At 40.6% G+C, this 23,217-nt stretch overlaps 4 protein-coding genes across 4 annotated transcripts; 2 read left to right on the forward strand and 2 right to left on the reverse strand.

The window, feature by feature from the left end:
* The first annotated feature begins 2,540 nt into the window (after positions 1-2,540).
* LOC106575866 (gamma-crystallin M2) lies at positions 2,541-4,566 on the forward strand. Its single transcript, XM_014152567.2, has 3 exons — positions 2,541-2,673; positions 3,137-3,379; positions 4,240-4,566. The coding sequence occupies exons 1-3, from the start codon at positions 2,665-2,667 to the stop codon at positions 4,513-4,515; spliced, it is 528 nt and encodes a 175-aa protein (XP_014008042.2). The 5' UTR covers positions 2,541-2,664; the 3' UTR covers positions 4,516-4,566.
* Positions 4,567-9,501: 4,935 nt separating this feature from the next.
* LOC123727892 (gamma-crystallin M2-like) lies at positions 9,502-10,544 on the forward strand. Its single transcript, XM_045698144.1, has 3 exons — positions 9,502-9,556; positions 9,737-9,979; positions 10,213-10,544. The coding sequence occupies exons 1-3, from the start codon at positions 9,542-9,544 to the stop codon at positions 10,489-10,491; spliced, it is 537 nt and encodes a 178-aa protein (XP_045554100.1). The 5' UTR covers positions 9,502-9,541; the 3' UTR covers positions 10,492-10,544.
* A 1,136-nt stretch (positions 10,545-11,680) lies between these two features.
* On the reverse strand, positions 11,681-12,833 carry LOC123727893 (gamma-crystallin B). The gene is made up of 3 exons (XM_045698145.1): positions 12,755-12,833; positions 12,286-12,528; positions 11,681-12,022 (listed from the first exon to the last, which is right to left on the reverse strand). The coding sequence occupies exons 1-3, from the start codon at positions 12,761-12,763 to the stop codon at positions 11,753-11,755; spliced, it is 522 nt and encodes a 173-aa protein (XP_045554101.1). The 5' UTR covers positions 12,764-12,833; the 3' UTR covers positions 11,681-11,752.
* A 6,855-nt stretch (positions 12,834-19,688) lies between these two features.
* Positions 19,689-20,604, reverse strand: LOC106597011 (gamma-crystallin M3-like). Its single transcript, XM_014188248.2, has 3 exons — positions 20,496-20,604; positions 20,160-20,399; positions 19,689-20,022 (listed from the first exon to the last, which is right to left on the reverse strand). The coding sequence occupies exons 1-3, from the start codon at positions 20,508-20,510 to the stop codon at positions 19,741-19,743; spliced, it is 537 nt and encodes a 178-aa protein (XP_014043723.1). The 5' UTR covers positions 20,511-20,604; the 3' UTR covers positions 19,689-19,740.
* Between the last annotated feature and the right edge of the window lie 2,613 nt (positions 20,605-23,217).

Consider the following 23,217-nt stretch of genomic DNA (forward strand, 5'->3'; position numbering starts at 1 on the left):
GTTTTCGTTGCAAAACCTTTTGCAACAGACCAAACGTTTTGCAACGGAGTCCGACTAATTCATAAATCCAAATAATGAATACACCCAGTTCTCCCACCCGTGTGGATCTGAGAGCTGAAATTAAATCAAGTATACATTGATACATCCTCTCTTATACACACACACACACACACACACACAACACACCATTGCTGCTATAATATATATATATATATATATATATATATATATATATATATATATATATATATATATCAGTGAAAATAGAAAATAAGAATAATATTTGTTTAGTTGTGGAAAGCTATTAAATTGTTCTCAACATAAATATTTTGAGGAAAAATAGGGGGTAATTTTGACTTCAATGTATTTATATGTAAGAAAACAAATGTAATTTTCTCTGTTTATTGTCTCCTTTCATTTGATTGATTAATACTGTTGAGTCTTTTTAAATTCACAGGCCACACTGTTGACCACCAGTCCTGTGACAGTATCTGATGCAGTAGAGGCTATATTATTATCATTATGTGTTGTTCCATAACAGATACTCCTATCCCCCATAATATATTGTTCCCCTGTCAGACACTCTTCCCCCAATAATACCATAAGCCTCATAAGCCTTTTTGTGGCTGCAGTAGCCTACTGTAGGATCAGGCATTTCCACAGGATAACCTGTTTGTAAATATTAACTGATTCTCCATTAGCTTACTCTCAATGACAATGTTCCATGTTCTATAGTCCATTCTATCCTCACAATGCATTAGATGTTATGATCAAGCTGTTTATACTCTGTTATAACAACTGTTATACCCTAAAACAATAACGTCATGGTTGGACGGAATCTGAGAGTGTCTGCTCCTTCCTATGTTCCATATTGTACTCCATATAGAGAAGCTTATCTCTAACAGGCCTCCATGTCATTTATAGAATGAATGTGTACTGCAGATAGTCCTTTACTGTAGTGTTGTGATGGCCCTATACTATAGTATTGTGATGGTTCTATACTATAGTATTGTGATGGCCCTATACTATAGTATTGTGATGGTTCTATACTGTAGTGTTGTGATGGTTCTATACCGTAGTGACGGTCCAATACCGTAGTGTTGTGATGGTCCTATACCGTAGGGTTGTGATGGTCCTATACTATAGTATTGTGATGGTCCTATACCATAGTGTTGTGATGGTCCTATACCATAGTATTGTGATGGTCCTATACCATAGTGATGTGATGGTTCTATACCATAGTGTTGTGATGGTCCTATACCGTAGTGTTGTGATGGTTCTATACCGTAGTGTTGTGATGGTTCTATACCGTAGTGTTGTGATGGTCCTATACTATAGTATTGTGATGGTTATATACCATAGTGTTGTGATGGTTCTATACCGTAGTGTTGTGATGGTCCTATACCGTAGTGTAGTGACGGTCCAATACCGTAGTGTAGTGACGGTCCAATACCATAGCGTTGTGATGGTCCTATACCATAGTGTTGTGATGGTCCTATACCATAGTGATGTGATGGTTCTATACCATAGTGTTGTGATGGTCCTATACCATAGTGTTGTGATGGTCCTATACCATAGTGTTGTGATGGTCCTATACTATAGTATTGTGATGGTCCTATACCATAGTGTTGTGATGGTCCTATACCATAGTGTTGTGATGGTCCTAGACTATAGTATTGTGATGGTCCTATACCATAGTGTTGTGATGGTCCTATAACATAGTGTTGTGATGGTCCTATACTATAGTATTGTGATGGTCCTATACCATAGTATTGTGATGGTCCTATACCATAGTGTTGTGATGGTCCTATACCATAGTGTTGTGATGGTCCTATACCATAGTGATGTGATGGTCCTATACCATAGTGTTGTGATGGTCCTATACCATAGTATTGTGATGGTCCTATACCATAGTGTTGTGATGGTCCTATACCATAGTATTGTGATGGTCCTATACCATAGTGTTGTGATGGTCCTATACCATAGTGTTGTGATGGTCCTATACCATAGTGTTGTGATGGTCCTATACTATAGTATTGTGATGGTCCTATACCATAGTATTGTGATGGTCCTATACCATAGTGTTGTGATGGTCCTATACTATAGTATTGTGATGGTCCTATACCATAGTGTTGTGATGGTCCTATACCATAGTGTTGTGATGGTCCTATACCATAGTGTTGTGATGGTCCTATACTATAGTATTGTGATGGTCCTATACCATAGTGTTGTGATGGTCCTATACTATAGTATTGTGATGGTCCTATACCATAGTGTTGTGATGACTTTAAGAGAATGAATGTGGGCCTGCAGATACTGTAGCATTGTGATGATGCATTCCAAACAGTAAACATGTGTCCCTTTATTGTGGATTACTGGATAATAAAATGTATTTTGGTAGACGTACAGTATCAAAAGGGCCGTGGTCCACAGCACGTGGGTCAATAATGTGCAGGGCTAGGACATCTGCATTGATGAATCAGGGGTTTTATCTGTATGGACAGGATCAAGGCCTTGGCAGCATCTCAATGCCACTAAATCCCTGCTCATTAAAATAACAAAACCTCTGATCCGGCAACCTTTGATTGAGTTTTATAAAAGAGGCTCGTGGCCCTCTGTCCTGGATATTACATTGAGGAAGAGTGCTCTAACAACAGCCCAGACATGAGTAAGGTAAGGCAGACCAGTTTTTCTCTAGCTAGTTGGCACTACTGTATACAGCTCTCTGGGTCTGTGTTTGTTTTCATGGACTTTAAAGCTGATTTGGAAAGAAACTGGTTGATTGTTCAACACAGTAATGTCATAGTGCTGCCAAGAAAGATAATCCAGAGGTAAGTTTGATAGTGTTTGGTAATGAAAATGATCATTGATCGCTGTTTTACTGGTAGACAAGCTGTAGAATGCCAGCAGTGTAGTAGCCTTTAACAGGAGACCTATAAACAGGAGACAAACTTACTTGTACGTAATTGTTGGTCCAGAGAAGGCAGTATATTTTTCCATTATAGAAATCATAGAAAATGTGTTTTTATATTAGGAAGTGTCATTTTATTTGAAATGCAGTAAAATGAAAGAAAAAAAAGTGTATGCCCTAACTGATGTTAACATTTCCCTCCGACCTTCGGCCCTGGCTGTGTAGATCACTTTCTACGAGGATAAAAACTTCCAGGGTCGCTCCTATGAGTGCGACACGGACTGCCCCGATGTGCACCCCCATTTCAGCCGCTGCAACTCCATCAAGGTAGATAGCGGCTGCTGGGTGCTGTACGAGAGGCCCAACTACGGAGGCTACCAGTATGTACTGACCAGGGGAGAGTACCCAGAGTACCAGCGCTGGATGGGATACAGCGACACCATTCGCTCCTGCCGTACCTTTTCTTATGTGAGTAGCCGGGATGTGAGAGAAGATGGGTTTTAATGTCTGGTTTGTTCATGGCTCAATCTGTATTGTAGTAATGCATTGTGGGGATTTATCAGTGTATACTTGTTCACTCAACTGGTGGTTTTAGGGCAGGTTGCCTTAACACAGATGAAGCCTAGTCGTGGACTAAAAAGCACTTTCAGTGGAGATTTTCCATTGATTTTTGTCCACGACTAGGCTTCATCTGTGTCCGGGAACCCGGCCCATAGTTTTATAAGCACAACACATGAATCTGTGAATGGTTGGGAGATAACCAGACCACATAAAGGTCTGAAGGTACATGGCAAATAAAGCAACATGACTCTACGACTCGCCTAGAGGAGGAGAGTCGATGGTTGGATGGATGGAAGCCCATAAAATGTTAATCCCATAGACCCTTTGTATTAGGTTTCATATGACATAGTTATCTACCATGTATGTCATGTTAATGACATAATGCTGTTTCATGTTGTCTAGCCTCAGACTGGACCCTCCCACCAACCAAAACAATACCTAATCAGCAGAATATCTCATGCAGATCATTCTGGGTTCATCTTGGGTTCCTTCAAGAGACATTTCTGAGACATTTTAGACATGTCCTAAACTACCTTTGTGACTGTCATGACCCTGGCCTATGTTAGCACACTGCAACCTCCCCAATTGCGATATCCACTTCTGACATCAAATGTGGTGTTTGGCTACTTTAGCATTTTTACTTACCCGTGTTAACCTAAGGCCCGCTGAAACATGTCAGATGTACTGGTTACCTGTGATTCCCCATGCCCCCCAAGTGACCTGTGTTTTGCCAGTGTTACCTCTCCTGTACCTCTCTGTCCGAGCAGGCCAGCGGCAGTCCCTACCGTATGAGAATCTACGAGAGGCCAGACTTCCAGGGACAGATGATGGAGTTCGGCGAGGACTGTGACTCCGTCCAGGACCGCTTCCGTAGCCGTGACATCTACTCCGCCAACGTCATGGACGGCTACTGGACCCTCTACGAGCATCCCAACTACAGGGGGCGCCAATACTTTATGAGGCCCGGCGAGTACAGGAAGTTCAGCGAATGGGGAGCCACCTGTGCCACCACCGGCTCCTTCCGAAGGATCACCGACTTTTAGGCCCAACATCCTCTCCACTCTGACCAGTCAATAAAACCATTGTTTAAATAAGCTTGCTGTTGATATTTCCATTTCACTGTTTCTGATTAAGTGATTGATATTATTTGGTGACCTTTATGATATTTGGGGTCTGTGTTTGTGCCTTTAGCTTAAATGGAGGACAAACCTCAATATATTGAGCAAGAGGCACATGTTGTACATGTAGGTCTAAATAGAATGGAATATACTGCAAATAAGAGGATGTAAATATATATTTGAAATACACCTTAAAAATGTACCTGAATGGGCTGTTTTAATGGTGTATCTCTGTGTTGCACATTTAACATTAAAGTGTTGAATCATATGACATTAAGCAGACCATGTGCAGGATCAAGTTTCTAGCTTACTCACTCTACATGCTTCTTTGACACAGAGTCACTGGGCCAAAAAGGGTCACACAGTTGAAACTTACCTCCTCGTTGGCAAAGTTCCCAACCAGAAAAAGGTCCCAAAACAAAGCCCATAAAATAATAAAACAGAGATCCTACAGATATTTTCATACGTGCTAGTGTGCGCTTCCACCTTATGCAATATAACAGAAATCCTATTGGTTACTAGGCCCTGTCAGTCAAAGTATATAGAAGCAAATATTAATGTCAATAACGTAATAATAATATTCCAGGGACTTCAAGGTGTATAGACGGGCTTACATTGTCATTATGGATTTTTGTCAATAAAATTACACTTTTATAAGTCATGTTTAAGGACCACCTTAAAGTGCTATCAAAATTTGCTTAAAGTGCTGTCAGAAGTGAAAATATTGTAATTATGGTATGAATCATATTGTTACTAATAAGATTGTTCTATAATAAATCTAATATTTTCTATGTCTGGTTAGATCAGTTATGTATACTGAACAAAAATATAAATGCAACATGCAACAATTTTACTGGGTTACAGTTCATGTAAGGAAATTAGTACATTTAAATAAATTCATTAGGCCCTAGTCTATGGATTTCACATGACTGGGCAGGGGTGCAGCCATGGGTGTGCATTGGTGGGCATAGGCCCACCAACTTGGCAGCCAGGCCCACCCACTTGGGAGCCAGGACCAGCCAATCAGAATAAGTTTTTCCACACAAAAGTCCTTTATTACAGACAGAAATACTCCTCAGCATCTGTGGCATTGTGTTGTGTGACAAAATTTAACATTTTAAAGTGGCATTTTATTGTCCCCAGCATAAGGTGAGCCTGTGTAATGATCATGCTGTTTAATCAGCTTCTTGATGTCACACCTCAGGTGGATGGATAATCTTGGCAAATGAGAAATGCTCACTAACAGAGATGTAAACAAATTGGTGCACAACATTTGAGAGAAATAAGCTTTTGTGCATATGAAACATTTCTGGGATTTTTTATTTCAGCCCATGAAACATGGGACCAACACTTTACATGTTGTGTTTATATTTTTGTTCAGTGTATATGCATTTCTGAGTAGAAAAATATTGTACAAGCAAAACCTGTAACAATATCTGTTTGCAGAATACAAAATAGATCAAATCAAATATCAATAATCTGAATTAAACCAGACATTGTAGAAAAGGCCTACTACTAAAGTAAAATAAAGTGTCACCAAAGTGTAATACTTGATTATGTCAATAATGTAGTGTTATCACGATACCAGAATTTTGACTTTCAATACCGATACCAGGTTTAGTATCGCGATACTTGATACCAAAATGATGCCACAACAACAAAAAAGAGTTTCAACATGTCTACATGCCGTGTTGCATTATTCTAGTGTGTTAACGTCTGTGAAGCAGGATTATTCAGGGGATGCTCCAGAACCCTCAGCACCCCTACTTCCTGAGGTTATGCATGGTCAACTGTTCTGACCTGAACTCCTACTTCCTGAGGTTATGCATGGTCAACTGTTCTGACCTGTACCCCTACTTCCTGAGGTTATGCATGGTCAACTGTTCTGACCTGTACCCCTACTTCCTGAGGTTATGCATGGTCAACTGTTCTGACCTGAACCCCTACTTCCTGAGGTTATTCATGGTCAACTGTTCTGACCTGAACCCCTACTTCCTGAGGTTATGCATGGTCAACTGTTCTGACCTGAACTCCTACTTCCTGAGGTTATGCATGGTCGACTGTTCTGACCTGAACTCCTACTTCCTGAGGTTATGCATGGTCAACTGTTCTGACCTGTACCCCTACTTCCTGAGGTTATGCATGGTCAACTGTTCTGACCTGTACCCCTACTTCCTGAGGTTATGCATGGTCAACTGTTCTGTCCTACTTCCTGAGGTTATGCATGGTCAACTGTTCTGTCCTACTTCCTGAGGTTATGCATGGTCAACTGTTCTGACCTGTACTCCTACTTCCTGAGGTTATGCATGGTCAACTGTTCTGACCTGAACTCCTACTTCCTGAGGTTATGCATGGTCGACTGTTCTGACCTGTACTCCTACTTCCTGAGGTTATGCATGGTCAACTGTTCTGACCTGAACCCCTACTTCCTGAGGTTATGCATGGTCAACTGTTCTGACATGAACCCCTACTTCCTGAGGTTATGCATGGTCAACTGTTCTGACCTGAACCCCTACTTCCTGAGGTTATGCATGGTCAACTGTTCTGACCTGAACTCCTACTTCCTGAGGTTATGCATGGTCAACTGTTCTGACCTGAACCCCTACTTCCTGAGGTTATGCATGGTCAACTTTTCTGAGCTGTACCCCGACTTCCAGCGCTGCCAATCCATCAGGGTGGAGAGCAGCTGCTTGATGATCTACCACCGTCCCAGCTACATGGGCCACCAGTACTTCCTGAGGAGGGGAGAGTACTCCGACTACCGGCGTATGATGGGCATGAACGACTGTGTCAGGTCCTGCCGCATGATCCCCATGGTATGGTGTTTAATACCAGGATATGAATAGGCCTGTACACCGGTAATCTTATGCTATGGATTGTTAAATCTATAAAATGGTACTGGAGTGCGACAAGGTTCTTTTACTGAGCCATTATAGTTGACTATTTGTGTAAATGACCTACCTGACAATTGTAAATTCTAATCTACATCTAGTTAAATAATGTGTTGAACATCACTCAACAAGCTGCATTTATTCTGGCTATGTTGATGACATGTACAAATTGGGTTGAGTGACGTGACTTGGTCGTTCCTTACAGGACTGTGGCAGCTTCAGAATGTACGAACACAATGACACGGCCGGCTAGATGATGGAGATGGACGACGACTATCCCAACCGCATGAACCGCTTCCGCATGTCCGACTTCAACTCCTTTCAAACGTGATGGACGGCCACTGAATGATGTACGACCAACCCAACTACAGGGGCAGGCAGTCCTAGCTGAGGCCCGGCCAGTACCGTAGATACAGTGACTGGGGAGGCAGGATCGGTTCCATCAGGCGTCTCATGGACCTCTAATAAAAGATACCTTTTAATTAAGAAAAGGACTTTCAATAACAAACCAATCCTGATCAATCTTGGGTTGGCAGGTAGCCTAGTGGTTAGAGCGTTGGGTTAGTAACTGAAAGGTTGCTAGATCAAATCCCTGAGCTGACAAGGTAAAAATCAGTTGTTTTGCCCCTGAACAAGGCAGTTAACCCACTGTTTCTAGGCCGTCATTGTAAATAAGAATTGGTTCTTAACTGACTTGCCTAGTTAAATAAAAAAGTGTCTCCTGTATGCCTTTTTTCACACAATTAATAAATTGGTTAAATAAAACAATCAATTATTTATTATTCATTTATAGGGGACAATGCACATTAATCAACATCAATATTACAATAATGCAACATCCATGTAAAGGTGCCAGGGTTAGCCAAAAGCTAATTTGCACCTGTAGTCCCAGAGCAGCCAAGGACAATTACACAGTCACAATACACATACTTACTAAAACAATACAAAATACCAATAACATTACATCCAATAATATATCATTCTAACGACAACAACAACACTATCATCAACTGTCGTCTTATATATGAGGAACCACAGATAACTCATGTTTAGAGGTTTGGGTAGATTTGAACCATCAGTTATCCTGATGTTCCCGATGGTTTTTCCTGGATGCTTGGCTACAGCTATCGTTAACTTTCTCAATTACACAACACTGACATGATGCTGTCTCTGTGACTGACTGGCATTCGAATGCGGGTCCCCCTGTGCACCACAAAGACTGTATTAGCCCACTGAGCCAAAGCCTTTAGTTTGGAGAGCTAACGCAAATCTTCAGGTCTCCGACAAGGTTACTCATCACGTAACCGTTCACTGACCGTCGGTATAACATTGACGTTCATTTTCAAATCCAGATCAGGATGAAAATGAAGTTTTTCCTCTCAAAGTGAATTACCACATTTTTTTACTTGCTTTTTTTTCTTGCTAATGACACCATGGCAATATTGTTGGCCATTATGTATGTAAACATGATATATGATTACATACATACATATTCATATAGACAGATATTTTGTTCGCCCACAAAACACAGATCTTTAAGTATAGAGCAGAACAATGAAAGTATGGGGCCAAACAACAGTTCATTACATAATTTACGGTAACGTCAGCGTTTTCAGAGTGCATGCCTACATCTAGAAATAAGAAACATATTCTCTGGCTCATTCTCACGGATTCAATCCCAGAAAGGCATTTTATAAGCTGATACATTTGCATAATTGTGCATAAAAGGACACAATTGAAATTGACGGTGTTTGTGAATTACAATGATATGCTAAATGTCTCGTTGAGTTGTTTTGCTGATGCTAAGCCCAGCAACGCACCGGATCTCCATTATACAGTAGTGTTTTCTGACAATAGTGATGAACATGTGAAAACTGGCCAACAACAATAACTTGTCACACAATAAGGCATGGCTACACATAAACAGATTTGTGTGCTAACTCCAGATCATGATTTGAATGACAATACTTTATGCTGCGCAATCACCCAGCTGCTTTTTATAAAAGGACAGAGGCACAGAAAGAGTGACCATTGACTGTCTATCTGCCCCTCACGCAACCATGACAATGGGAAAGGTAAGTCAGGCACCCACCTGCATTCATATTACTAGTTTTATAGTATAACTGAAAAAAAAACATAAAACATTTAGTTTTTGTCCACCATATAATGACCACAACATTGAAAAAAATACATCAGTTCAGTAGATGTAAGATACATGTTTTAATGCTTTAAAATGTCTACACTCCCCTTTGCAGATCATCTTCTATGAGGACAGGAATTTCCAGGGTCGGCACCATGAGTGCATGAGCGACTGTGCCGACCTGCACTCCTACTTCAACCGCTGCAACTCCATCAAGGTGGAGAGTGGCATGTTCATGGTCTACGAGAGGCCCAACTACACTGGCCACCAGTACTTCCTGAAGAGGGGAGAGTACAATGACAACCAGCGCATGATTGGCATCAACGACTGTATCAGGTCCTGCCGCATGATCCCCATGGTAAACCCAGTGTAGATGCCTCAAACACAGGGCTACGCTCATCACTAGGCCCATCTCACATTACAATGTGTTTTTATAGAAGAGCACCAATTAAATCTTCTTGAACTTAGTAAAGGTGTTCCTCAAGGCTCCGTTTTGGCCCCACCTATTTTGCTATATGTCTTGTAAATAATTTACCTCTAATTTGTAGTAATGTAAAAACCCAATATGACCTCTATTTCCTCGTCCTGTAGCACCGCGGCTCCTACAGGATGAGGCTGTACGATCGCCCCGACATGAGTGGCCAGATGCAGGAGCTGAACGACGACTGTCCCAATGTCCAGGACCGCTTCCGCATGTCCGACATCAACTCCTGCAACGTGATGGACGGCCATTGGCTCATGTACGACCAGCCCAACTACAAGGGCAGACAGTACTACCTGAAGCCTGGCGAGTACCGCAGACCCAGCGACTGGGGTGGCCTGAGCCCCAGGATCGGATCCCTCAGACGAATCTCTGACTCCAACAACTAAAAGTTCTATGTCCTATGTCTGTTCTCAATAAAGCTTCATGTTCAACCAAACAATATGTGTCTCCAAACAGTGAACACTTGTGTAGGTTTAGATGCACTATTGTAAAGTGGTTGTTCCACTGGATATTATAAGGTGAATGCACCAATTTGTAAGTCGCTCTGGATAAGAGCGTCTGCTAAATGACTTAAATGTTAAATGTAAATGTAGGTGCTTCTAGAACCATCCACAGAACACAGAGGGATTTGTATTCAATATTTAGTATTACAGTATCATGCACTTTAACGGCATTGTATAACAATAAATGTATGCATATGCATGGTAGAGTACGCTGGTGGGAGAAGCTATAGGAGGACGGGCTCATCATAATGGCTGGAATGGAATCAATAGAACGGCATTAAACACATTGTTTCCATGTGTTGGATGTGTTTGATACCATTCCAATGATTCCATTCAAGCCATTACAACATGGAAGACGGTTCAAAAATACAACGTTAACATCATCAGATTCACCTTTTCATGTTGCAATGTTGCAACATAATCAATTTCCTTTCTGTAACTCAAGTTCTTCAATCAACAGTGCTGACAATGAGTTGCCCAGACGTTTCCCTATTGTATCATGAATGAATATTAGCAAATTCTGCTGAGTACAGATGTAGGATCTTAATTTGAGACAGTTTGCTACAGCAGGAAAATAATCCTGCAGCAACAGGAAATGTGAATTATTATGTGTATTATAATGAATGGACATTTTTGTAGGGGTTGATACATTTTTTGTAAGGGAAAATCACGTCTGAAATGTCAAAGTGGAAATGACAAACTTCAGAAGCCTTTTTTTAATGCATTGCAGGAAAGTTCGCCAGAAACAGGGTGATTAAATTAGGATCCTACATCTGTAACACATTACACAAATGTGAGTGGAAAGCAAAATATGTAGGGTCTTCATTTCATATTATTCTCAAATTGTCATGAACAGCCTGTTCATGACAATAACCAATAAATAGCAATATTTGATGTGAGGTATTTACGGTACACACATGGTCTGTTCTAGGTTGATTCACTCCGGTAATATGGGTAATATGGGAGTTAATTCATGGTAAAACATTTTAAAAGTTCAACCAACCTAACAGATAAGTTTGCATATTCCTTCTTTCTCTGTGGTTTAAAATACAAAAGGCAGGAAAAAAGGCTCTAATGTGTGGATGGATTTATTTCAAAATGATTTCCCATTGGTCATTGATTCAACAGTCATACATTCAGCTTCTTACATAGCAATACGTCTGACGGAGCCCACCCTGGCGCTCATGCTTCCCCAGTCGTTGTATCTCCTGTACTCTCCCGGGGTCAGCAGGTACTGGCGCCCCCTGTAGTTGGGGTGCTCATACAAAAGCCAGGAGCCCTCCATCACATTGCAAGAGTAGATGTCATTGTAATGGAAGCGCTCGTGGAGGTTGGGGCAGTCGTCCGTCAACTCCGTCATCTGTCCTCCGAACTCGGAGCGCTCGAAGATTCTCATACGGTGAGATCCCTGGTGCTGTTGATACAGAGAGCAATGTTATTGGGATGATACTCATGTGTAGCCTATCTCAGAAAAATATGTGGTAGACTATGTCAAACCTCAGAGTCAGTGGAGGCTGGTGGAGGGAGAAATGGGTAGGATAGTGAGCCAGCAGTTGATTTTGTGTAGTTTTGGGATCAAACTACAAAGGTCCAAAATTCCCTGTAATACTTTAGAATCCCTCCAATACTTCAGAGTTAACGGGATCTCTTTAACCTCTTCCTTAATCCGTCTCTTACCTGGGGGATCATGCGGCAGGACCTGACGCAGTCATTGAAGCCCATCCAACGCTGGTAGTCGGAGAACTCGCCTTCCTTCAGGAAGTACTGATAGCCCATGTAGCTGGGCCTCTCGTACACCATCCAGTTGCCGCTCTCCACCTTGATGGAGTTGCAGCGGCTGAAGTGGGCATGGAGGTCAGAGCATTCTCCACCGCACTCATAAGAGTGACCCTGGAAGTTTCTGTCTTCGTAGAAAATTATCTAAAAACAGATCAATTGAGGTGTTTTATTGTGTAAGACCAGATCTTTTCCCCAGCAGTAAGCCCCAAGATTTTGAATTATTTTGAAATATTGTACAGACTAAAATTCCTGATCAGAGGCACACATTACCTTTAATGAATCTCATCCCCTTTTATTGATTTTGGTAGAATAATCTATAGAGGAATGCAGAGGCACAAAATATGCATAGCATAAAAACCAGCCTTACCTTTCCCATTGTGAAGGTTAACTTTGGTCTCACTGGCACTCAGCACGGGTTGGGAGGTGCGTCCTCTCTTTATAATCCATGGACAAACGGCAGTATTGTCATGTAAATAGTTTGACTTTTAACACGTCAGCGGGTTTTTTTCCGCAAGAATGCTGTGAACACTGCAATGTATTTTTATCTTAGGTGGTCAACAAAGTAAGCGTTTTTCCTTTTCAACAAAGGCTTATTTTATTTAGGATGATTGTAATTATAAAATGTCTTGTAGATGAGTGATCATCTCTTGACGATTACAACTATGTTGTTTTAGACTAGATTGTGATTTGATTGTGATACATTAACACCTATATTTCTATATGAAGAAATTAAACTGGTGTAGAAATGGCAGACCAATCTGAGTAATACAAGTGTCCAGTTTTGTGTACCAACCCAAGTTAAAACATTATAGTAGTGAAAATGATGTTTTCCTGTATGTACCCCATCACATTTCATAAAAAACAAAGTGCACAGTACATTTGGAGGGGGAGTTCTTTATTGAACTATTAAAAATTGAAACATCTCTATGTCACCAATCTTCCTCTTGGCTCTCTGAAGGGAAAACTTGATGGCATGGATTTAACATAAAAACACTGTAAAACATATAATTGAATAACTCATCCAATGTCAAGTCATCACATTTTTTTTATATATTCAATGTGCCTTGTGTTACTTACTCAGTTCTACATTGTGACGTTTTGATAAAACCAAGAAAACATAATACTCTAATTTAATGCTATAATTCAAGGCTGTTCAATTCTGGTCCTGGAGGGCCAAAACACTTCTGGTTTTCATCCTCTACTTCTAATCAGGGACTGATTTAGACCTGGGACACCAGGTGAGTGCAAATTAACTACCAGGTAGAAACAAAAAACAGAAGTGGTTTGGCCACACTAATTTAATATGTACAATATCTCTGTTTCTGTAATCATATTTTGCAATGAATCACATGGCAATGGCCATACTACCCACAATTCTGCTTTAAATGGTGTCCCTGCTACATAAAATGTTAATCTCAGAAAAATGGAGGTATCAAAATAGTTGAAGCATTTGTACATACGTGAGGAATGCCACTGCAAGGCCGGTTAGGGTAAGCAGTAGCTGGTGTTGGCCAAACAACAGCCCTTGCAGATCTGGGTCAGAGAGGTAAAGTAAAAAAACAGCCCTTGGAGATCTGGGTCAGAGAGGTAAAGTAAACAACAGCCCTTGCAGATCTGGGTCAGAGAGTTAAAGTAAACAACAGCCCTTGCAGATCTGGGTCAGAGAGGTAAAGTAAACAACAGCCCTTGCAGATCTGGGTCAGAGAGTTAAAGTAAACAACAGCCCTTGCAGATCTGGGTCAGAGAGGTAAAGTAAACAACAGCCCTTGCAGATCTGGGTCAGAGGTCAAGTAAACATTGACCAAAACATCAGCTCTATCACTGTTTTCCCTGCAGAGATGACAACTTTGTCAGGTAAGATCAAGCTGTATGCAGAGCCAATACTTCTCTAACTATTACAATTGAACTGTTGTCTGTATCCATTATCTATCTAATCTACATGTTGTACTTAGAGTCATTACAAACCCGCTCCCATGGGGATGTTTGTGTTCATTTAGTGTTGCAGTGGACCTTTTATACGTTGCGTATTTACAGTTGAGCCACCCTTCATTTCTATGGGGTCAGCATAATAAACTCTCTGTCTCTTTCTGCTTTTGTTGGCTTCAAATCCTCCTACTGTGAGATGTTCTATAGGCTTAATCCCTCAAAGGTTTTAATACTAGTATGTGTCTTAACAAAGAAAATAAAGTGAAGCTACTAATCGATGGGGACATACTAGTACGTGTCTAAACAAAGAAAATATAAGTAACAAACAAGTTTATGTGTTTATAAGTCACAAGCAACATTCTTTATAACAAAATGGTGGATTTGAAGCTTTATTAGGTTTTTTAACCACTTTGTAACCTCATATTCATTATCTTCAGCACCATACCAATCAGTGGAGGCTCCTCAGAGGAGGAAGGGGAGGACTATCTTCCTCAGTGAATTTCATAAAAATATATATTTTTAAACATTTAAAAAGTTATCCTTTTTATATAAAACTATAATAAATATAATCATGTCACCAAATAATTTATTAAAACACACTCTGTAGAGGCACAGCGGTCTAAGGCACTGCAGTGCTTGAGGAGTCACTGGGTTCGATCCCGAACTGTGTCGCAGCCGGCCATGACTGGGAGACTCATGAGGCGACGCACAACTGGCCCAGCGTCGTCCGGGTTAAGGGAGGGTTTGGCCAGCTGGGATGGCCTTGTCCCATCGCGCATGTACGCTGACACGGTTTCCAGTTGTACAGTGTTTCCTCCGACACATTGGTGCGGCTGGCTTCCGGGTTAAGTGAGCAGTGTGTCAAGAAGCAGTGGAGCTTGGCAGGGTCGTGTTCCAGAGGACGCATGGCTCTCAACCTTCACTTCTCCCAAGTCCATACGGGAGTTGCAGCGATGGGACAAGACTGTAACTATCAATTGGATATCACAAAATTGGGGAGAAAAAGGGTTAAAAATAAAATAATACAAATAAAGTAAATAAACTCAACACACTCTGTAGGGTAGCACCACGGTGTAGCCGGAGGACAGCTAGCTTCTGTCCTCCCCTGAGTACATTGACATCAATACAAAACCTAGGAGTCTCATGGTCCTCACCCCCTTCCATAGACTTACACAGTAATTATGACAACTTCCCGGGGGACGTCCTCCAACCTATCAGAGCTCTTTCAGCATGAAATAACATGTTGTCCACCCAATCAAAGGATCAGAGAATAATCTAGTGTTGAAAGCATAAGCTACAGCTATCTAGCAATGTAGTGCATAAAATGTGGTCTGTATTTGACTCAAAGAGAGAGAAAGACAACAGTTGAACAGTTTTGAACAAATTAATTTCTTCCAAAATGAAGGAGAAGCAAGAGAGAGATAGAGAAAGATGATCATTTTCTTCACTTTTAGTTCCACTTAGCTAGCAAATGCAGCTAGCTAGTTTAGTCTACTCAAACACCCTGCTCAAACAGAGGTATGCTATGTTACTGTAGCTAGCTGGCTATGACTATCCAACACAACTACTCCAAGTCAAGGCAAGCTTCTGCTTTTAAGTGCTAAACTGCTTACACTGTAACGTTACTGCATGATTGTAGCGGCTTTACCAGCGTGTTAGTTCTATAGCTATGTTGACTATGATGTTACTTTAGCTAGCTAATATTGTGACAATGATGTAGGCTGTGTGTAGTGGTTATCATATGGTTTGGCTTGGAAAGTTATTCTTCGCCTGGTCACATACAGCTGATGTGTTGTGCATTGTAGTCCGGAAGCGAAGGGAAAAGGTGAGAGGAGGAGAGCGCATAGATGCGAGAAGGAATAGAACGTGGCTGCTATGAAAGCGAACTGTGTTTACACGTGATCAGTGGTGAATTAATTGTACCGATTCTGTTGAAAAATGGGGATAAACATACCTGAATTTGTCCAATAGAAACTCTTGTTTGCAACTGTGGGACGAATGACTACACCCTATATCAGCTAGATGCAGGCAAGTGTGATGGCTTCAAAGTATGTTCGGTGTGAACACACAAAAGAGATTGACTGCCAAAACTCTGTTCATAGGTGCTAAGTACTCATGGCAAGCAAACGTCTGACAATCTTACTGGTGTGTGGAATCAACTGGGAACTCATTTAGTTTTAATTATGACTCCTGATGACATCATAGAGAGTAATTTTCTTAGGACCTTTTTTTCTCCATATTTTTGACTACAGGACATGTAGATATTGGTATCAGTGGCGGTCAGTGCAGTTTAAGATGAAGGAGGCCGATATTTTTTTTCATGAGCATGGCCTTATTTCTATTACAGCATATTGGATGACTGTCCTTCATATTCCATTCTGCCAGTTCAATGTAACAGTGATAGATTTAGGCTACTACATGATACTTGAATTTTCCCTGTAGCCATCATGCGGTTGCTACAACCTAGCCTATGAATTAAAGTTTACAGTCTTGTTAAAATACTCCTAACTAGAAGGTAACAGTAGTGTTGCATTCTTCAGCTTAGTTTGACAATGCTAGTCCCTATGTATTTTGTTTTGTAGGGATCCAATGTTAGCTAACTAGCTAGCTGCGCTAATGTTGCTATTGTTGTAGAATGCCCTTGGTGACCCTTGCCAGATGGCCAAAGCTAAATAACTAGCTAGCAAGATGACAAAGAAACAATTTAATTCACTCTCCATAATCCCATGCTGCCAGTGCCATTTATTTTTGTTAGCTAAACCTTTAGCATGTAATTCGCTAGCTAGCACAATATTATTTTTCCTTTTTGTTGTTACTCCTCTCGGCTCCCCCACTTTGTGCTCTCTGATTGGCTCAAAGTCAAGTTGTCGGCCACTGAGGAGCGTTGTGATTCTACAAGTAGAAATGGCATGTTCGTCGGTATGCAGCAGGTACGTTTTTTGTTCTAGAAAGAGAAGGGACAGCCTCCTACTATGAGTACCTAGCAGCAGTCTATCAACAGTCAAATTCTAAATGTGTTTCATTCTTTAGGGAGAAGGTGTTTGCCTTCTCTCAGCGTCATCGCAAAACTCATATATTTTTTCAAAATACATCTCTTGATGAACAAGTTTAATGATTTCTAAATAACAAAACTACAAAATTAACTAACAGACAGAACCTAATGTTTATTTTGGTTGGAATATTATGGGACATTGGAGCTAACATCCCCTGGCCATTTGAAAACATGCACGGCTGGAATTTAGGCCTTGCGCCATTTCAATAAGAAACTGGCCTGGCTCTATGAGGCTTTTTGGGACCTGCAGGCCACCGTACACTTCCATGCCAAACTATTAATGAGGAAGGGACCAACTAGTGGCGTCAACTAGTAGAGTTTTGGTTAACTCAGAAAAAGGCCCACAGACCTAGTACAAATGATTTCTAATTGTAAATAAATAAATAAATAATAGATATGTTTTGTTATCACATACACCAGATAGGTGCAGGAAAACGGGGTCTTTTATAGGGTCAGCCATAGTAGTACGGCAGCCCTGGAGCAAATTAGGGTTAAAAGCCTTACTTGTTGGCTCAGGTACTCAAACCAGCAACCATTTGGTTACCAGCCCAACGATCTAACCACTAGGCTACCAATGACCTCTGTGTAGAAGAGTTTTCAATGTTATGAGAGGAAGTTGATTTTAGAGTAACTTGAAGTATTTCTTTTTGTTATAGATTGCAAGCATATTTTCTTGGGAATAGATTGTATGTAACATTATTTTGTATTCAAATATTAAAATTACCTATAACATTGAATCAATTAATTTGAGATGGATGTGTCATGACTGGCCTGTTCGGATCAGGTTACCATGGACCACACTCCTACAAGAGACATCTCTCACACCCACCAGAGGGGGAGAGATCGAGAGGTATGGAGGTGGGGGGTTTTATGACATCTCACGCCCATTGTAAATCTTAAGGCAGCAGACAAAATCCCTTTGTCCTCTCAGTATGGAGGAATAGAAAGTATGACGGGCCTATGGAGAACCTACCTCAGAACAGTAACATGCAATAAAAAGACTTTGGAACAATATGTTTCGTCAGCCAAAATGGTAGTAATGACGATAGATGGAATATGAAAATGAATGTCATTTTTGTTATGTTAAAAGTTAAATGACGATGTTATAACGAAAACATTGTAACTTGAAGAGTTTTCACAATATGTACCTGATGTTTGCATACTGTACATTGTGTGGAAAATGTCCAGATCAAGTAAAATGTTTTTGTAAAGAGGAAATGTGAAGTTAGTTGTCTAAATTGTATCTGAGTAAAATCCCGACCTTGCCTCGTAACTAGTTATGCCCTAAAGGCGGAAAGGCCAATTTCTGACCCAAGGGTATAAAGCATGTGAGTTAAGAATTAACATATCAGACTAGGTGACCACGAACTGCAGCCAAGGTCCAATTAGTTGTAACCCCAAAACGTAACACGAGGTTGAAGAAGACAAAGGAACGTCTTAATCTATGCTACGGATGAGTAGCTGTGTCTAAGAGGGTGAATTCAAGCAGGACCACCCGGTTACCACTCTCCAAGGAATCGTGTGTCTACACTGCTTTCATTCCTACACTGGAGCCCTGAGTTACACAGCTGACCGTACTCAGAAGACCCCCTTTCAGAACAAGGGTGAGGAAACAGACCATGAAGAGAAAGGACACTGACATTGTGTGGACAATTAGAGAAATACACCCGATAACAACAGAAGTGTCGCCCTCAGAGGAGAATTCGGAACTCGGTCCACAAGGAGATACACTTCGACACATAATTACATCATTATATTCTGACCAATAAGAGCGGCAGTTCGGGTTAAGGTTAGGGTTAAACTAAGCATAGTTTACAAATGTACCCAAGTGTGCCTTTCTCTCGTACCCTCTCTCTTTCTCTCTCTTTTGAAATCCCCATTTTGTGTAACATGTGTGATATTGTGTTGGCCCGCTAGGGACCCGTTTCATTGTACTAGGTTCTAATCAATAGCCTAGACTGTGTGTATGTGTATCTTATATTATATTTTTAGCTTGTTAGTAAATAAATAATCAACTCAATTGGTGTGGTACGGACCTTTTTAGTGGGACTCGGGTTTGTGCAGATTCCCGGATTATGCGAAGTTCAGGACGTTCAGACTGTAGAGGAAATTAATTAATTAGCGACTGTTGTAAAATCGATATTCTGATATTCTTTGAGTTAATTTGGGAAATAGAAACTCAATAAAACCAAACTTTCCCATGGTGCCCCAGGTTAATGACTTAATAATTACCTGATTCATTTAATCACGTAATTATAAACAATTAATCATTCATTGAACAGCAGTCGTCACATTAATCAATCCAACGTCACGTCATGACAGATGCTTTTATACAAGCCTTTATTATAAACCTAATATTCACATCAAACAGTGAATTAACAAGAATCCATGATACGCCTCATAGACTGCCATCTCATGTTGCCCATGCTTCCTCCCATGTTGCTGAAGTTTCTGTACTCTCCAGGCCTCAGGTACATCTGCCTGCCTCTGTAGTTGGGCTGCTCATACATGAGCCAGTGGCCGTCCATCACATTGCAGGACTGGCAGTCGGACATGCGGTAACGGTCCATCATGTTCTCACAGTCGTCCATCATCTCGTGCATCTGGCCTCCGAAGTTTTCCCTCTCGTAGATCCTCATCCTGAACTGGCCGCTGTGCTGTAATGGAAAACCACAACAACCAAAGCCATTAGAATTTTTTTTAATTATAAAATGTTATTCCAATTATAACTATTTTATCCAATCGAAACTACTATCAGTGATTACAGAAACATATTAATTAGTTGTTTATTTACCATGGGGATGTTTCGGCAGGACCTAATGCAGTCAGACATGCCCATACGCTGGTAGTCACCATACTCTCCTCTCCTCGCAAAGTACTGGTTTCCCTGGAAGTTGGAGCGGTCGTACACCATGAAGCAGCCGCTCTCCACCCTGCAGGAGTTGCACCTGCTCAGGTAGGAGGTCAACTCAGGGCAGTCTGAGCTGGTCTCATAGGAACGGCCCTGGAAGTTCCTGTCCTCGTAGAAGATGATCTGGAGGTCAAAAGAAACAACAATATTGACTCCAAACAGTAATACGACAAGTTCAAAATTCAAGTTCAACTGCAATTTTGAAAGTTGTTGGTGTACCTTTCCCTTGGTCATGGTGACTCTTGTTTGGGTAGCCTACAGATATACGGTGATACTTGGCCTGAAGATGTATAGCTTATTCTCCGTCCTTGGGTACTTTTATACCTGGCTTAACATCAAAAGAACCCCCAGCTCCATTGTGAAAAGTCCTGAGTTGGCATAATGGCATAGGGGCCCCTTTACACAATGGTTTCCAGCTAAATCCTTTATTACTCCCCATTGTGTGCATTTGTGAGGTGGGGTCCATTTTTGGATTGTTGCTGTTTGGATGACAGAGAGAAAAAAAGAAAATTCTCTGGTCCAATTATGATCATTTACCTCAAAGGGCACCCATCTACTGTATAATATTATTATAATAACATAACATTATGCACATCATAATGAGTGAGTGATATGAGAGAGCAAACGTCTTGTTATGAGAGGCTGGTAATGTATAGTACTGTACATTGCCTCTCAATTTAACGCACTGACATGTCCTGTCAGAGAAATCACTGAAAACAATAATTGATCTTTAGATGTTCAGTGATAAGTGATTGATTGACTGGGATTATGTTTTTCATTTCAAAGTGAAAACAAGCTAAATCAACATATTTCCTGTAAATTATTACACGAGTACTGTACAGGTAGACAACGTTATGGCTGGCTTTTGTTTTCAGTGAATCTTTAGTTCCCTGAGAATCTCTAGTTCCCTGAGTGAAATGGAAAACCAATTTGCAGTCTTGAACTTTGATTGGAAATCAGTTCAGTTGATACTTTAATTCTGAACAGAAATGTATTTATACATACAAATTGGTCAAAAATGACCAATAGTCAAACAAAACTGAATTTGTTGCAAGAAATGAAGCTATTATATATCAGTACTTGGTGTAGTGGTCTATATAGACTTCATGCCTATTTCTGCATCAGCCCACTTCGTCCTTGTTGCCAAACAGCCTGGAGTTAGTCCATTATCCATTGTCTGTTGTCTTACCAATGAACAGTGTGGGTGGCCTCCTCCTGACTTAACCTCAAAACCCCTCGCAGCCATAGTCCATTCCCGTTTCACATACTCTGATTTGGACTCACACTCCAACCGTTCTGTGCTCCAATTTGCATGCTCAGAGCACGGTAGTATGCATATTGAGAAATACCCATTGTCGTCACTGTCACATACTGTAGTTAATCCATTTGAATCTGACCTTGCTATTGAATCTGACCTTACTATTGCACCTGACCTTGCTATTGATCCACCGTGCATTTAAAGGAACTACAACTTGTAAGGCTTTGTAAAGGCTTTGTTAGCAATGAGATGCTATATAAATATAGTAAAAGGGTTATGCCACATTCGTCAAAATACCAGATGGAATGTCCATTAACCTTACCCTTAATTTAGTACCACATTTTTTTAAATTGTATTTAACTAGGCAAGTCAGTTAAGAACCAATTCTTATTTACAATGACTGCCTACCCTGTCCAAACCCTAACAACGCTGGGCCAATTGCGCGCCGCCCTATTGGACTCTCAAACAAGGCCGGGTGTGAAACAACCTGGAGTCGAACCAGGGTCTGTAGTGACGCCTTTAGCACTGAAATGCAGTGCCTCAGACTGCTGCGCCACTCGGGAGCTTATGAATCATTTGGGAAGCACTTGTGTAGTTCTTATAAAGGCTATGAATGCCCTATACAAATTGTAGTTTGTTTAAAGTGTGTGTTTCTTTTATCCAAATTTGATGTCAAGCAACAGTAAGTTAGTGTTTTAGGCAAGGTGAGCTTGTTATTCTCCTCAGGATCCACTTTCCTTCTTCCTGGACATGCCTCACTTCCTGATTATGCCAGATATGTACTATTCCTTTAGTCACCGTATTCAAGTCACCCCCATTGATTGAAATAATTTAGATTTGATTAAGTGATCTGACTGACATTTGAAAATGTGTTTATTAAATAAAAAAATAGGTTATTGTTTTGGAAGACGTCATGCATTATAGTAATGTATTGTAAGAAAGCTATAACTACTTATGATAAATTATTATATCTTATAGTGAGTATTATAAGGCACTATAAATGTATTATAAGGCATTACTAAGGCACTTATAAGGAGTTATGTATGCCTCATGGAAATTATTACACATATTCTATTTGATGAGTTTGTGGTTTGTATTATGGTAATGTTACAGTTTTGGAGGATGGAAGTGGGAAGTGGTTTGATAAATAAGGCATGCCACTGTGTAGTGTGAAGGGTTGTGACAAGTTGTCACTAGTTCTTAAGAGTTGAATTTGTGAGTGTGAAATGTCCTTATTTTATTATAGCAGCAACATGCTTGATTATGTCTGAGTAAGGGCAGTATGATGTGCTGAGCTGAGCTTTCAAAGCTGAAGCTCCTCAAAGCTGAAGCTCCTCAAAGCTGAAGTTCCTCAAAGCTGAAGCTCCTCAAAGTAAACAAAACAATTGATCACTTGAGCACTTGTCTGATTTCCATGCTTCATCTTTTTAGTTAATTAGAGGACCTTCCTTGCCTTTTACAAAAAAGTGGTGTAGTCTTATTTCGATCCTCATTTGGCGTAGTCAGTAGGATTCCGATGTTAAGAGCTTATCATGTCTAAAACACCCATACACAAGGCAGTGTCAAGAATAGGCTAGAGGTTTTTTAAGATTACATTTTAGTCATTTAGCAGACACTCTTATCCAGAGCGACTTATAGTAGTGAATGCATACATTTCTTACATTTATTTTGTACTGGCCCCCC

Source organism: Salmo salar, chromosome ssa16 (genome assembly GCF_905237065.1).
Source record: "Salmo salar chromosome ssa16, Ssal_v3.1, whole genome shotgun sequence".
NCBI lineage: Eukaryota > Metazoa > Chordata > Actinopteri > Salmoniformes > Salmonidae > Salmo > Salmo salar.

Excerpts from the sequence above, each read along its gene's own strand:
- LOC106575866 (XM_014152567.2), top strand. Across the intron at positions 3,380-4,239 it reads CCTGCCGTACCTTTTCTTAT|GCCAGCGGCAGTCCCTACCG; the intron begins GTGAGTAGCCGG and ends CTGTCCGAGCAG.
- LOC123727892 (XM_045698144.1), top strand. Across the intron at positions 9,980-10,212 it reads CCTGCCGCATGATCCCCATG|CACCGCGGCTCCTACAGGAT; the intron begins GTAAACCCAGTG and ends CTCGTCCTGTAG.
- LOC123727893 (XM_045698145.1), bottom strand. Across the intron at positions 12,023-12,285 it reads CCTGCCGCATGATCCCCCAG|CACCAGGGATCTCACCGTAT; the intron begins GTAAGAGACGGA and ends CTGTATCAACAG.
- LOC106597011 (XM_014188248.2), bottom strand. Across the intron at positions 20,023-20,159 it reads CCTGCCGAAACATCCCCATG|CACAGCGGCCAGTTCAGGAT; the intron begins GTAAATAAACAA and ends TTTCCATTACAG.